General features: G+C 42.8%; 1 protein-coding gene across 1 annotated transcript; it reads left to right on the top strand.

Moving 5' to 3' along the window:
* The first annotated feature begins 1077 nt into the window (after positions 1-1077).
* Positions 1078-14278, top strand: LOC117455775 (kinesin-like protein KIF2A). Its single transcript, XM_034095333.2, has 21 exons — positions 1078-1240; positions 2111-2205; positions 2464-2583; positions 2790-2844; positions 3559-3678; positions 4181-4281; positions 8274-8369; positions 8495-8549; positions 8719-8881; positions 9091-9181; positions 9258-9321; positions 9416-9507; positions 9658-9800; positions 9885-10089; positions 10605-10715; positions 10838-10905; positions 11005-11094; positions 11840-11987; positions 12280-12381; positions 12904-13039; positions 13530-14278. Exons 1-21 carry the CDS (start codon positions 1180-1182, stop codon positions 13613-13615), a joined length of 2202 nt encoding a protein of 733 aa, XP_033951224.1. The 5' UTR covers positions 1078-1179; the 3' UTR covers positions 13616-14278.
* The last annotated feature ends 1609 nt before the right edge of the window (positions 14279-15887 follow it).

Genomic DNA, 15887 nt, shown 5'->3' with positions numbered 1-15887 from the left:
GCTCGAAATAAGGTCTGTGGTTGACACACATTTAAGAGAGGGATCACGTTTTGTTCAGCCGGATAATCTCCACATGTCTACCCTACTTTTATAATTTTTTTATAATTACCCGTCCCCTTGTATGGGATTAGAAAAGCATGACATGCGACCTTTTTGGTGTCATGGGTCATTTTCAAGTAGCCTGCGTTCAATTTAAATTACTTTTACTGAAATATAAAAGTCAACGATTCATGATGTATTAGTATATGCTACCCAACAGCATTAAGGGTATTTCCTTAACTCATCTCTTTCGACTCCACTTCGAGCGATAGAACTATTAACAAAGCACTTATATACTAATAAAGGACTGGCTTACCTAAAGCCAGTTGAGTAGCACTTGAAATGTTTTTGCTCCATGAAACCTGATGTACTTATATGATTCTGTTTTCTTCAAGTTTGTATTTTGTTGGTCGAACGCACTTATTGTAAGTCGCTTTGGATAAAAGCGTCAGCTAAATGCAATATAATGTAATTTAGGATGCACATTTAATACCTGCTACATTCAATTGGTAAACACGTGAATGTGTTGCACTCAAGGACTCAAGCGGACATCACTTGTCTTTTCTCACTCGTGGCAACTTTATTATGAACCAAAAACTCCGTCACAGTTCCCTCAACAACCGAGGAAGAAACGCTCTTCCTCACCTTCACGCCCTCAGGCGGAGCCTTGTGGCGAAAACAGGCAACTACATGCACCAACTAACCCTGCTTCAACAGTAAACATAACATGCAAACATTCATACGTAGTTGGCACAAAGACACTAGACAAATAAACACATCGTGAAATATATCGTCACAAATGCATCAATTTTCATAATCCCATTACTTTTTATATTTTCATCTAAAATAAGGCATTCTGCATGATTAATAATATTTTTGATACTCTTATTTGACTATATATTTTTTGCATTTCTAACGTGTGTATTCATATTTTTCCTGAAGTAATCAGAGTATTTCGTCCACTGCTGCAAACAGAAGATGCTTCTTACTTCATCAATCGCGCATGCGCAGTGTCTCCTTCTCCTCTCCTGCCTCTCCTATGACTGACCGCTAGTGACCTCGGTTTCTGCAGCAGCACACAACTTGAGACAGCACACACACATTGCAAACACCCAAAACAATATTACACACGAGGGGGAGATGGCTGGTATTTTCGTGAAGATCTTCGTGGGCATTTACGTGGAGATAAAACGGAGCGACGGTACGTGGCATGCACACAGACACCGCTCTCCATCCGGAGGAGAGGAGCTAACGTTAACGAACACCGCAGCGGGGTGTTTTCTGCTAAGCTAGTCAGCTGCTACATCTTTTCATAGGGATGTCTTGTTAAAAAAACACGATGAATGATGCGTTAAGACGAGCAGAAATGTTGTTTTTATATCATGCTGCTGTCGACTGTCAGTCAGACAGACACTCGCCGGCCGGCCCGAGCTGCAGGCGGGCGGGTCCGTCCACCTGTGCGGCTGAACGCTCAAATAAAACAGACACCTGCCCTGTCTTGCTCTGGTTCATCTGCCCTCTCTGCATAATGGCTACAGCCCCTCCAGGGTGCATGCTAACTGCACTGCATCATCCAGCAGTGGCATGGGAATCCTGGGCTCAAGGATGGCTGCATTCATGGGGCCTCTCCCCCTTCTGAGTGCCACTAAAATAGCTCTAAAACAGCCTTATGGAGATTTATTTTACCATTCAAATGAGTGGGAAAGGCTGGCAAGAATCTAAATAACAGCCAGTGAGTGAATGTTGCTCTTGAAGTTGTGAATGGCAGGGCTAAAGTCTTTATCATCATCCATCATGAGCCACACCCATTAGCATCTCAGACCAGACCAGTCTCCTTATTTCAGTGTCAAGTTATGACTGCAGGAAACCAAAATGCTGTATTTTATATTTTCTTCCTGCAGGAAATGATCCGATACTAATATTCTCAGTTCGAGATGTATTCTGTTCATGGCTCATTGGTTATGTTAATGTCTGTCTCCGGTGATGTAAAGGCTAAAAGCAGCTGTACATCCTATACTCTACAGTCCCATGCAGCACTGAGCAGGCTTCACATCTCTTTTTCTCTCTGCAGGACGAATACACCAGGCGATGGTCACATCACTGCATGAGGACAATGACAGTGTGACAGTGGAGTGGATCGAGAATGGAGACACCAAAGGGAAAGAGGTATAGCTGCCACTTTCCTGCCACTAACTTCCTGTATGAACTCTGAATGTCCCATTAAAACCACCACATGTCTCTCTGTCCTCTAAGTTGGTCTGAAAGATTAGTAGTGGCACCAAGTAATTAACTAGCTCTCCATTTAAAACATATACATACGGTTTATAATAATATACACTCCAGTTCAAAAGTTTGCGATTTCCTGCCACAAAAGCTTAATTAGGTACAGTTAGCTTTGTTATCTGTGTCCTGTTTCTGCCTCAGATTGATCTGGAGAGCGTCTTTGCTCTGAATCCAGATGTTGTTCCTGATGAGGAGATACCACAGAGTCCTGAGGTTCCTCTTCCTCCTTCCAACGTTGCCAAAACCAGCAAACTCCCCAAGGTCTGCTCCCATCAATATCAATCAATCAACTTTATATTTTTGACCCCACTAATTTGAGCAAAATGCTATGTTACATTTCCTAATGACCTAAGTATGTAATTCTCAATGAAAGGGAAAGATACCCACTGTTAAGGTGAATGTCCATTTAATCTTGCAGTCTCCATATCAGTCTACTTTCAACGCTGTATTGGTTTATTTCTTTTCAGACCAAACGGATTACAGCAATACCTAAAGCTGAGAATCCTCCACGGGAGAATAGAGGTATGTTTGATTAAATTCGGAGGGTTTCAGTGACTGTAATGTACTTTAAAACCCTTGTTGCAAGATTGACACAATGTGAATTATAACTCAGCCAAATGAATACGGGCGCAGACATTTTTAGATTCAGTGACACACACTTCAAGATGTCAAATAAAAAAAAACTTCTCTGATAATAACACAATTATCCAGGGATAGTTGTCTGTACATCTTGTTTACTTTAGTATGAGTTGCTAATAGCTCATTTGCATACTTTTAATGGTTCTTATCTTTAAAAGTGTATACAAATACAAACTTAAAAATAAGTGGGGATCCACTTGTACCCCACAGCTAAGCGACTGACTCCATACCAACATAATCATTTCTGTATTCAATCCGCCAAGCCCTCACATTATGGAAACTGAAGTTTAAAAAAACGAAATAATACTATAGCTATAATTTTAAAAAACAGTGACAATTACAATTGTAAAATGTTGTATGGTCAATTGACTATCATTTAGTAAAATTGTTGCAATCTTACTTCAGTTTACTATTATAAAGCCCAAACATTTTGTAAATAATCTAATTTGAGAAACTAGAACAAGTAAATATTTAGCCATTTCTCTCTTTATTAATCCCAAACTATCTGCATGAGAAGATACCAGTGGATTTAGGTTGAAAATACATTTGTCTATTTTATTATTTTTGTAAAACTGGGATTATCTTTGTGCTCCTCAGCTGCAGCAGTGGGAACCACCCGGGCCCGTCCCAGCCAGCACAGCCAACCTGCAGAGCCCCCCCCCCCAGCCATCGCTCCCCAGTCTGCACTCAGCCAGACCCTGCTACAGCAGCAGAACGGTAACACAGTCTCTATCAGCATCCTACATGCTGGAGGTTATTCTAGTCCACATGCTTTAGTTTTCTGATCTAAGATGCACTTTATGTTAGTTTCCTGACCCATTGAGTGTTGTTGTTCTTTTCTATTGGAGTTATTTTTTGTGAAGGGATTACATTGCAGAGGCCACAAATGGTGATGTAATGCTCCCACACAGCTGTGGTCCGCGAGAGCGTCAAAGGCTCTTTCACAGTCTCTCACATGCTTGGCTTCAGGCAGAGACTCATACTACAGCACTTGTTGTGGTTTTCAGCTGTGGCTGTCGGAATTTGAATAAACGTTTGCTACTATTGCGTTAAAGTACAATAATTATTTAATTCAACGCGTAGAGCATGACTTCTGAAAGCAGCAGAATAACTTATGATATTTGTACTACCCTACAAACGGGAGGAATGAATGGTCTGGGGCTGAAAGTCTATGAGAAAAATACAGTATAGTTATTTTGATTATCTCCTTTCTTTCTAGCACGGAAAAAATCCAACTGTGTGAAAGAAGTAGAGAAACTGCAGGAGAAACGAGAGAAGAGGCGAATTCAGCAACAAGAGCTCAGAGAGAAGAGGGCACAAGTGAGGAGCACACACACGCAGTACACACACATACAGTGTATATACACACACAACACACAGAGCATCTGAGGTTAAAGGTCCCATGTCATGGCCATTTCTACTGATCATATTTCCATTGTTGAGGTCTACTAAAATATATTTATATTGTGCAATTTTCCAAACTCACATTGGTTTCTCATACAGCATCTCTGTATAGTGTGTGTATTCACTCGGTCCTAAACGGCTTGTTGGAGCTCCTGCCCCCCCTCCCTGTGAGCCCAGTGTGCTCTGATTGGTCGGGCCGTTGCGAGGCTCGTTGCTGCGAGGCTTCCGTGTCGGCGATACAGCGAGAACAAGCGAAACTCATCCTGAGCACACACAAACACTCACAGCCGAAGTAGAAACAATAAGTGTGGCTTGATGTTGAGTAAGGAAAAGGTTTAGAACGCTGTGAGAATGGGTCTGCGGAGAGCATTTCTCCGCCATCCCAACTCGTCTATTACCAACGCTCAGGGAGCTTTATGCAAGTCAATGGGACTGCCTGTTAGTTAGCCAAGGGATCCTGGTGTGTGAGGTGCTCCGCGGATTGGTCCATTTGGGCCAATCCGGTCATTTGGTCTTGATTTGGGTGTTCACAGGTCACAGAACTCAGGAAGAAAACAATGGAAAAAGAGAAATGTCCAACGAGGCGTTCTGGGGCAGCACAGGCAGGTCTTCTCTGTGTTAGAGTTGTACTCGCTACAGGGTGTACTTTGAGGGTTTGTGACTGCAGACCGTTTACATGCAGGACAACCTTCATAACAACAAGGGGACGGGTGATAACTGGAAAAGCATGACATGGGACCTTTAAAAACATTGTTTGGTTTCAGTGTACGGTTTTCTTACTGATGGCCAAATCAAAAAAAACTTTGCTTTTGCAAATATTGCTCATTTCTTTAGCTTAAAAGTGTGGCTACTATACACAAAATGTCTTACACTGCATTCTGGATACTCAGTGTGTGTGTGCCCTTGGGTTTTCAAATCGTGTACTTTCAACCAAGATTGGCTCCCAAAAATGTCCAAAAGTAGGATGGAAGATATGTGAATTGTTTACTGACATTAATATAAATGTGTTGAAGTTCATATGGACAAGGGGAATTTGTGCTAATATAGTTTGTTGGTAAATAATATGTATGAAATCAATACAAAATATAGATTCAAATGTTAGGCAGAGTTTGCGTCTCCGTTTTAGGCCAATGCTGTTACGGTAGAGCGAAGGAAACAGGACCCAAATGCAGATTAAACTGATTATACCTTTATTTCAAGGATAACGAATAGAACTTGGACAGACAGAACACTCACCGGTGACCCAGGTCATGACACAAGACTGGGAGACAGGGGAATTTAAACACAGGGTAACTAGACACAGGTGGGAACAATCAGGGGTGGGGCTGACACTGATGAGCACAGGAGACACACAAGGAGTGACAGGTGAAAACAATCAGGAAATTAGACACACCAGGGAAACTAACGACAGGAGGAAAAACACAGGGAAAAGGACCAGACAATATACCAAGAGGAAAACATGACGGGGAGAACAGCAAAACACCCAAACCAAGACATAGAAAACGTGACATAACAGAATAATCGTAACAGAACCCCCCCCTCAAGGGACGGATTCCAGACGTCCCTAAAATACCAAAACAGTCCCATAAACGTCCAAAAAACAATGTCCAGTAGGGTGGGTGGAGGGGGACCGGAGGAGGGACATAAAACTGGGGCCACCAGGGTGGGTGGAGGGGGTCAGGAGGACGGGTTTGGGCTGACAACCCAGGAGCACCGCGGAGGACCCGGAAGGGATCTCGGGCGGACGGCCCGGGGGCAAGGTAGAAGCCGAGAAGGGGGACTCGGGCGGACGGCCCGGGGGCAAGACAGAGTCCAAGGTGGGGGTTATGGAGGGGCGAAGGCCACCGCGGCCGGGAAAGTCAGGGGGCCGGGCTCGAGGGCGAAGGCCGTGACTCTCAGGGGCCCGGGATCAAGGGTGAAGGCCGTGGCTCTCAGGGGGCCGGGATTGAGGGTGAAGACTCCGGCTCTCAGAGGGCCGGGCTCGAGGGCGAAGACCGGACAGCGCCGGAGGCCGGGCAGGAACCGGTGTCGACCGGACCGGATCCGGAGGCCGGGCAGGAAAGCGCTGATGGGACAGCTCCGGAGACCGGGCAGGACCCGGTGTCGGCCGGACAGAAACCGGAGCCGGTCGGACAGGCTTCGGCAGGATCCCCCACGGAAGTGGACCAGGAGTTGGCAGGAACCCCGGCGAGACAGGTGATGGACATGGGGCTGGCAGGGCCCCCGGTAGCACCTCCAACGGCACGGGATATAGGGTTGGCAGGACCCCCGGCAGAAGAGTATTCTGCGGGACCTCCAAAGGCACAGGACACAGGGTTGGCAGGACCCCCGGCAGGGGAGTAGACGGCGGGACCTCCAACGAGACAGGAGAAAGGGTTGGCAGGACCCCCGGCAGGGGAGCAGACAGCGGGACCTCCAACGAGACCGGACCTAGGGTTGGCAGGACCCCCGGCAGGAGAGTAGTCTGCGGGACCTCCAACGGGACAGGACATAGGGTTGGCAGGACCCCCGGCAGGAGAGTAGTCGGCGGGGCCTCCAACGGGACAGACATACGATTGGCAGGACCTCCGGCAGAGGAGTAGTCGACTGAGCTCCCAACGGGACAGGACCCGGAGTAGGGACCCGAGAGGAGACTCGAGAGGGGAACCAAGGGGGAACTCGAGAGGGGAACCAAGGGGGAACTCGAGAGGGGACTCGAGAGGGGAACAGAGGAGGGACTAGAGGAGTAACTAGAGAAGGGAACTCGAGAGGGGACTCGCGAGGGGAACTAGAGGAGGGACGAGAAGAGGGACTAGAGGAGGGACTAGAGGAGGGACCTCGAGAGGGAACTCGAGAGGGGACTCGAGAAGTGACTAGAGGAGGGACTAGAGATGGGACTAGAGAAGGGAACTCGAGAGGGGACTCGCGAGGGGACCGAGAGCAGGGACTAGAGCAGGGACTAGAGCAGGGACTAGAGCAGGGACTAAAGGAGGGACTAGAGGAGGGAACTCGAGAGGGGACTCCAGAGGGGACTCCAGAGGGGACTCCAGAGGGGACTCCAGAGGGGACTCCAGAGGGGACTTGAAATGGGACTGTGGCAGCTGGGGCCAGAGCTGGGTCTGGAAACATGGCTGCGGGGGCCGGAATTGAAGCCAGAATCATGGCTGTAAGGTCCGGAGCGGAAGCCTGGACCCTGGCTTTGTAAGCCAGGTAATCCAGTATGGACGCAAAGCTGCGTGGGCCGGTACTGGAGCATGGAGGCATGGCTGCTAGCTTGGCTTTGCGCCTCCTTCTCTTAGCAGCCGCCTGTGGCATCAAAAAAGCTGAATCCGCTGGGTCCATCTTTGGTCGGTTCGTAATGTTACGGTAGAGCGAAGGAAGCAGGACCCAAATGCAGATTAAACTGATTATACCTTTATTTCAAGGATAACGAATAGAACTTGGACAGACAGAACACTCACCGGTGACCCAGGTCATGACACAAGACGAACCGACACTGGGAGACAGGGGAATTTAAACACAGGGTAACTAGACACAGGTGGGAACAATCAGGGGTGGGGCTGACACTGATGAGCACAGGAGACACACAAGGAGTGACAGGTGAAAACAATCAGGAAATTAGACACACCAGGGAAACTAACGACAGGAGGAAAAACACAGGGAAAAGGACCAGACAATATACCAAGAGGAAAACATGACGGGGAGAACAGCAAAACACCCAAACCAAGACATAGAAAACGTGACATAACAGAATAATCGTAACAAATGCAGAACTCTACCAGGATCTCAAATATAATATCCAAAATGAAAAAGGTTGTTTTAGTTTGTTCCAGGTATTTTCAAATGTAAAATGTAGAAAAGCAAAAATGTGTAAGTAGCTTTTCAAAAGTATGTTTAATATGTAACTTGTGTTCTTTGTATCATTTCAGGAGGTGGATGTTCAGATACCAAATTATGAAATCATGTGTATGATCAGAGACTTCAAAGACAGTCTTGACTGCAGGCCTTTGACCAGCAATGATCTGGTAAGTCTGGTTTAGAGACACATTTCCAAGTTCAGTGTCAAGATAGAGTCGAAAACTGAAGACATATTGGGTGGCCTTCACCTGCTGAGAACTTATACATGTACCTTTACTTTAAATTGTTACAGATCGAGGAGCACAGGATATGCGTGTGTGTACGTGCCCGACCCCTCAATAAAAAAGGTATGTTTATATAATCAGTGTGTGTAGACAGAAATCCAATGAAATGTTATGCAGATTTTCATCTGCTTCTAAACATTTCCATGGTGTTCTGTCTTAATTCAGTCACAGTACATTTCTTTGTAGCCTTTGTCTACCCATTAATAAAACAATTGTCCATGTTTCTCCTCAGAGTTGACGATGAAGGAATTGGATGTGATCACTATTCCCAGTAAGGATGTGGTGATGGTCCATGAGCCCAAGCAGAAAGTAGACCTGACCCGCTACCTGGAGAACCAAACTTTCCGGTTCGACTACACCTTTGATGAGAGCTCCACCAATGAAATGGTTTACAGGTGATTTTCTTTGTAAACCAAAGTGAAAGCATATGGGATTATAACAAACTTTACATAACAAAAAGTGGAGGTAAAAATGACTTCATGAAATAGAAGTTGACTGATCTCTATTGAGAAATAACAATTCATTGTTGCAGAAGTATTTATTTAATGTTGAACACTTTAGATCCCCATAGTTTCCTGCTTGCTAACAAAAGCTCTTCTTTCAGGTTTACTGCTCAGCCTCTGGTTGAAACCATTTTTGAGCGAGGAATGGCAACTTGCTTTGCATACGGACAAACTGGAAGTGGGAAAACACATGTGAGCGCTTTAATTTGAACCTTAACATTCTTTTTTTCATATACCATTCCTGTTTTAACACATATCTCCCTTTCAGACGATGGGAGGGGACTTTTCTGGAAAGAACCAAGACTGCTCTAAAGGGATCTATGCACTGTCTGGTCAGTTTCTCCTATACAGTACTTCTACATTGACTTCACTACTGATAGCTGCATCTGACTGAATTCAGGTCTTTCATTTTCTTTCTTCTTGCAGCCAGAGATGTCTTTCTCATGATAAAGAAGCCAAATTACAAGAAGTTGGATCTCCAAATCTTTGCGACATTTTTTGAAATTTACAGCGGGAAGGCAAGTGTCTTTTAACACAACATGACATTTATTTATTTAGAAGAGATTTCTGAATGTGCCTTATTTCAATTTGGCTTAATGCTTCTACCAGAACTGCCAGACGAAAATAACTAATGCCTTCATTTCTACTTTTCTATTCGTTTTGAAAAGGTGTTTGACCTGCTTAACCGCAAAACCAAGTTACGGGTCCTGGAGGACGGGAAGCAGCAGGTGCAGGTGGTCGGGCTGCATGAGAGGGAGGTGAAGTGCACAGAGGAGGTCCTCAAACTCATCGAAATCGGAAACAGCTGCAGGTAGTACGATCTTATAAGAAAGACACAGCAGCATGAACAGAAGTTTGTTCTGAAAGTTAGGACTGGTCTTCATGTCTCCTTAAGGACTTCTGGTCAGACCTCTGCGAATGCTCACTCTTCTCGGAGCCATGCCGTCTTCCAGATCATTCTGCGCCGGCGGGGGAAGATGCACGGAAAGTTCTCCCTTATTGATCTGGCGGGGAACGAAAGAGGGGCGGACACATCCAGCGCTGACCGACAGACTCGCCTCGAAGGGGCCGAGATCAACAAGAGCCTGCTGGCACTAAAGGTCTCCTCTTCACTACCTAGATGTATCCTGTGCTTAGCTTTAAATCCTGTTTGGGTTGTGGAGGTTACTCAGTTTTTAAGTGCGACATTGTTTATGACAGATTTCGTCTCATTTCGTGAACACAATATTTCATCTATCTAATCCTAACAATTTAAGGTAATTATTCAAATTTGGCACAAATGTCCGCTTCAACCCAAGGATTAAATTCTGTTGGTCAAAAGTTCAACATCACTTTGACTTCACGTCCGTCCCAATTCCTCAAACACAATCTCTCAGGAACTCTTAAGGTGAACTGATTTAAATGTGGTGGTCAAAGGTCAAGGCCTATGTAACCACTATATGATATTAAAAAAGCTGTAAATTCACACATTTGGGAATGTACCGAAGTACATTTTATATAGTTAAGCGATTATCAAAAGTGTTAATTGCGTGTGTCTAATTGCGTCTGTATAATTGGACATTTGGAAATTGTTCTGCCACACAGCCACTGATGATGTTCCTGTCTCTGTCTGCAGGAGTGTATTCGAGCGCTGGGCAGAAACAAACCTCACACTCCGTTTCGAGCCAGCAAGCTAACCCAAGTGCTGAGGGACTCCTTCATAGGAGAGAACTCCAGAACATGCATGGTGAGAAACAAGTTAAGCTTTGTGTTTATAACTGTACCTCCTTGGACAAATTGATTATTATATATTTTGGTATTTGTTTCTAATGAATACTGATGGAACCCTCTTGATATTTCCCTGCCCAGATTGCAACCATCTCTCCTGGAATGGCGTCATGTGAAAACACCTTGAACACGCTGAGATATGCCAACAGGTAAATCCGATCGTAGGACAAACAAAAGAGAATGATTGCAAAACATTACATTATTCTCTACTGTCTGCTCATGTTGTGTTTTTCTGTCTCTCCTGCCAGAGTAAAAGAGTTTGGGATAAGTCCTTCAGATATTCCCTTCAACCAGAGCGGGTGTTCAGGGAGCCGCTCGGACCTCTCCCCAACTTATGAGTATGATGTCTTTCTACTACGTCTTTCATCATTTCATAACCACTTTGGGTTTCTTCCTGTCCACTCAAAAGTTACTCCAAGTCAATAAGAGATATATATATATATATATAGAAATATTTTAAACGTTCTGGCTAATAAACAACATTTTGTATAATGCCAGCACTTATCTGGAAGAATAAGCTCACCTTTAATATGGGTTCAGAAGTGCATGCGTTGTAGTAGTACTAGTTTTGAGCCAATCTTCTTGTTACTGAAACAATGAGTACGCGGTGGAAATGCACAAAACACTCAGAATGGACATCAGTCGTCAACGTTTTGATAACCAATGTTTGCATATTCATAGATTCTGGATGTTTCATTGAGGTAGAAGGAATTCAATGTAACCTTAGGGAAGGTAATTAAACATTTTTGTGGAAAAAAAAAACCATATCGGACACAAATTATTCAAAGCAGAGGATTTGTATTTGTCCTTTAATTGATATTTAATGTTGGGAGTTTACCTGTAGGCTACCAAAAACATTACTGGGGCCTCCGAAATATTCACAGTATATTCAACAGTAGGATGGTATTGCACAATGGCTCAAGTTGTTACATCACACCCAAGAGTGTGTTTATTTTACTGCTTTTATTTTTTCCAGGATTGATTTCTCCTGAGCCTGCATGGAGTCAGTCTGTATTGATTTTGTTTCCATGCATGTGATCAGTATTTTCAGCAGAAGTACCAACAGTCATTTTGCTATTTTAGTGTGAAGGAGCTCTCGATGGACCCTGAAGCAGTGATGGACATGCGTCAGGGAGGATGTGGTGTCAACCAGCTGGAGGTGCTGGAGGCTCAGTGGGAAGTCGGGAATTCTCCACAGAGAGATGATCTGAAGCTGCTGTGTGAACAGAACGTAAGATGAACAGATACTCCCTCATTCATCATGTACTGTATGTAGGCTTTGTTTACCAACGCACTTTAAGGACAAGGAACTTGTTTTTCATGTCTCCAAACTATACTCAGACTGAAAACTAAATCCTGGACGATATGTTATGTAATGTGGACTTCATGGGTTGTGTTTGAGTTTCAAGAATGACGTTAAATAGATTTATGTCAGTTAATTCCTATTTTTGAATAAACAAACTGCAGACCGTTATTTCACAGCATCAATGGTGTCCAAACATACCTGGTTGTTCTCTCTGTAGGTGGAAGAGGTTTCCCCGCAGCTCTTCACTTTCCACGAGGCCGTCTCTCAGCTGGTGGAGATGGAGGAGCAGGTTCTGGAGGACCACAGGGCCGTGTTCCAGGTGCAGTAAAGCGTTTAGCAACGGAGGCAGCTCAGAAATGTCGAGTGCCTCATTTGAATCATGCAAAGTCCGAAATTCCATCGATCAAAATGTGAATGAACTTGACAGTTACTGTAAGTAATGAATCAATATCAATACAGACGAATTTATCAATGTTTTAACCACACTTCAAGTTATTTTGTATCCTTATTTTAATCTTGAGTATTTAACTACATTTTCTAATTTACATTTTTCAAACTTTATTAAGTTATTGCTGCTCATTTCCTAAATATTTAGTTTGTCCATGATCATGCCAGACACAGATGTGCTACAGAGACCCAATTTCCAACAAAATGTGTTGATAATATGAGTAAAACTCCCACCCAAGTCCCAAACACCCACCCACCCAAGTCCCAAACACCCACCCACCCACATACAAAGTAAGATTAGAGATCCTTGAAATATCAAACTGCGATTATCAGCCTACATATTCAAATGTATTTAAACAACATGAGGTGTTAAAACTGCAGCGTGTCCTTACAGGAGTCGATCCGCTGGCTGGAGGATGAGAAGGTGCTTTTAGAAATGACGGAGGAGGTGGACTACGACGTGGAATCATTTGCAACTCAACTTGAACAAATTCTGGATCAGAAGATCGACATCCTCACTGAGCTGAGAGGTAAAAAGAATCTGTCGTTCCTCAATATTTAAGCCTCTTAGCTATTTCAGCCCCCTTTATGTTCCCTGAAGTCAAGTTTACAATGTCTTTCTTGTGTCTCAATAAGCGCAATGCTACCTTTAACAAAACACAAGTCTGATATGATAACGCATTAACTTGAAGGTTGCAGCAGCAGCAGCACAATCAAGAGAGTGAAAGAAATGTGTCATGTTGCACCTTCTTAGATCACATCATCACTCATGCACCAACAGTTTAATAACCCATGACACTCAGTGAAGTGGAGGGAGATTTTGTAATATTTTACAACTGGAGCAGAGGAGAAAAATAAATAAAAGCACAGTTAAAAAAACTCTTGATCAATGTCTCTGCGTGGCTGAATATTCAGGAGAAACTCTTAATACAAGCGTTGAGTGTTAACAGGAATGAATGTTATGATGATGTGATGCACACGTTTTGAAACATGACATTTTCCCTTCCTTTTTTTTTTTAGATAAAGTCAAGTCTTTCCGTTCTGCACTCCAGCAAGAGGAGCAAGCTAGCCAACAGATAACCCCGAAGAGGCCTCATGCACTATAAACACCCAATACAAATGATATTTCACTGTAACACTGACTTGACACAAGGCAAAGGCCTGCACTGAGGAGGTCAGTGTTGACTAAAGAGCTCATGTAGCTCAGTTGTGATTTTATGACTTGCTGTCTTCTGTGCGTCTGGTCCCTCCTCAACCCCTTTGCTGTACAGGCTGCCGCTGCTTTCCATCATGCATCCGTCCATCTGTTATACCAAAGAGCAGTCCGTCTTTGCTCTTTCATCCTCCTGTGAAGTGTATTTACAAGGTTTTTGTATATGTAATACAAGTGCTTCATTTGAAAACAAAAAAAGGTGAATAATTATTTGTTTTACGTACATTTTTTATAGATTCAAATCATAGCTTATCCTCACTTTGGCCAATTTTATAAACGACTTTGCCATTTTGTGCAATATTTGGAGGATTTTATTCCTGTACTTCCCCTTATTTCAGCGGAGGGGTGAACAGGGCATGTCGAGTTTGTGTGTAAAATGAGCCACTGTGTGTTTGTGTTGATACTGTATGTAATATATGTTTGATTGAGAGAAAGCTTAAAACTCAAATAACCTTGCATCACATGAATTGACCTAATGGGGGCACTAAAATCAAAGAGAAAACTATTGATTTAAGTGTTCCATATAATAATTACTGAAACAGTAATTTTTCATTTGCCAAAATAAAGAAACTACTTCTTGTTGCGGTACTTGTTTTTATTCATTCTGTTGACATCTTACTATAAAATGTTAAGAATATGAAAGAAGGTGAGAGTTTAAGAAACTTCAACATTTCTTTATTCATTTATGGAAACTGATTTAGTGCTTGATGATTACTCACAAAGCACTAAATCAGGATGGATAACTCTGGATGGATTCCCTAAAATGAAGCTGTTTTTGTAAGTGATCTATACACTTTTTTTAAAGGAATAATTTTGTATTTCAGTTACTCACCCTAACCTTGAATTATTGATGAAAATGTGTTCCTTATTTGAGTAAATTGTCTTAAAACTTCCTCTACCGGTCAACCATAGACAGTAAATGCTGTCAGCCTGTAGTATCTAGATTTTTTAGTGATGGGAATTCCGGCTCTTTTTAGTGAGCCGGATCATTTGTCTCTTCATTTGACCACATATACCTTTTATAATTCAATCAAATTTAGCCCTGTTTAGACTAATTATTTACATGTGTACACATATATAACTTAAATTATTCAATACATCTTTTGTACTGAAGTATTAAAGTCAAAATTACATTTTTAATATACATGATTTGCTGTGGCCAATTGTTTTCATTGCATTTACATACCCTTAACTCTCTGATACCACCCAATGAATGCACTGACTTGCTTGTAGAACCACGCTACACAAAGCAGATAGCAACACATGTAAAAACTTAAGCATAGACATTTAAAAAAAGGACAGCTACTGTATCAACATTTTAAAGATATATACATATATCACACTCTCGACCTTGTTCTGACTTATGGTATTGAAATTGAGCAACTATTAGTCAAACCGCATAATCCTGCTTTATCCGACAATTTCTTAGTAAGTTTTGAAGTACTGTTACTAGACTACAAAGCATTAGTCAAAAGCTCCTGCAGCAGAAACCTATCTGTTAGTGCTATAGCCAAATTTAAGGAAGAAATTCCACCAATACTTAACTCGATAGAATGTAAGGGAGGAAACTTATACAAAATGTACACCACCCCAAATTGATCATGTTGTTGATAGTGCTACAGATGCGCTGCGAATAAAATTAGACTCTGTTGCTCCTTTGAAAAAGAAAATAAAACAACATAGATTAGCTCCAAGGCATAATGCCAAAACCCGCAAAATAAAGCAAAAGTCGAGACAACTTGAAAGGATATGGCGTTCCACTAAACTTGAAGAATCTCGTTTAATTTGGCATATTACTCTCAATGAATATAAGAAAAAACTGCGTAAAGCGAGAGCAGCCTACTACTCTTCATTAATAGATGAGAATAAGAATAATGCAAGATTTCTTTTCAGCACTGTAGCCAGGCTGACAGAGAGCCATAGCTCGATTGAGCCTTCTATTCCCATAGCACTCAGTAGGCCTAGTAATGATTTGATGGGCTTTTTTAACGATAAAATTGTTACTCTTAGAAAAAAAATTAATGACCTCTTGCCTTTGACCAGTATAGTGTTATCAACAGCTCCCGGAAACGTAAGTTCTAATATTACACTAGATAGTAAACTAGAATGCTTTTCAGCCATAAACCTTGAACAATTAAATTCAATGATTCTCTCTTCATTCTTCA

Source organism: Pseudochaenichthys georgianus, chromosome 12 (assembly GCF_902827115.2).
Source record: "Pseudochaenichthys georgianus chromosome 12, fPseGeo1.2, whole genome shotgun sequence".
Lineage (NCBI taxonomy): Eukaryota > Metazoa > Chordata > Actinopteri > Perciformes > Channichthyidae > Pseudochaenichthys > Pseudochaenichthys georgianus.
Note: the sequence above shows the minus strand (reverse complement) of the source record. Positions and strands in the feature narration are given on the sequence as shown.

What these genes read in the sequence shown, in the direction of transcription:
- LOC117455775 (XM_034095333.2), top strand. Translation starts at nt 1,180, where the DNA reads ATGGCTGGTATTTTCGTGAAGATCTTCGTGGGCATTTACGTGGAGATA. An exon ending in AGAGCCTGCTGGCACTAAAG is followed by an intron (nt 10,090 to 10,604) that starts GTCTCCTCTTCA and finishes CTCTGTCTGCAG; the next exon opens with GAGTGTATTCGAGCGCTGGG. An exon ending in ACGCTGAGATATGCCAACAG is followed by an intron (nt 10,906 to 11,004) that starts GTAAATCCGATC and finishes CTCTCCTGCCAG; the next exon opens with AGTAAAAGAGTTTGGGATAA.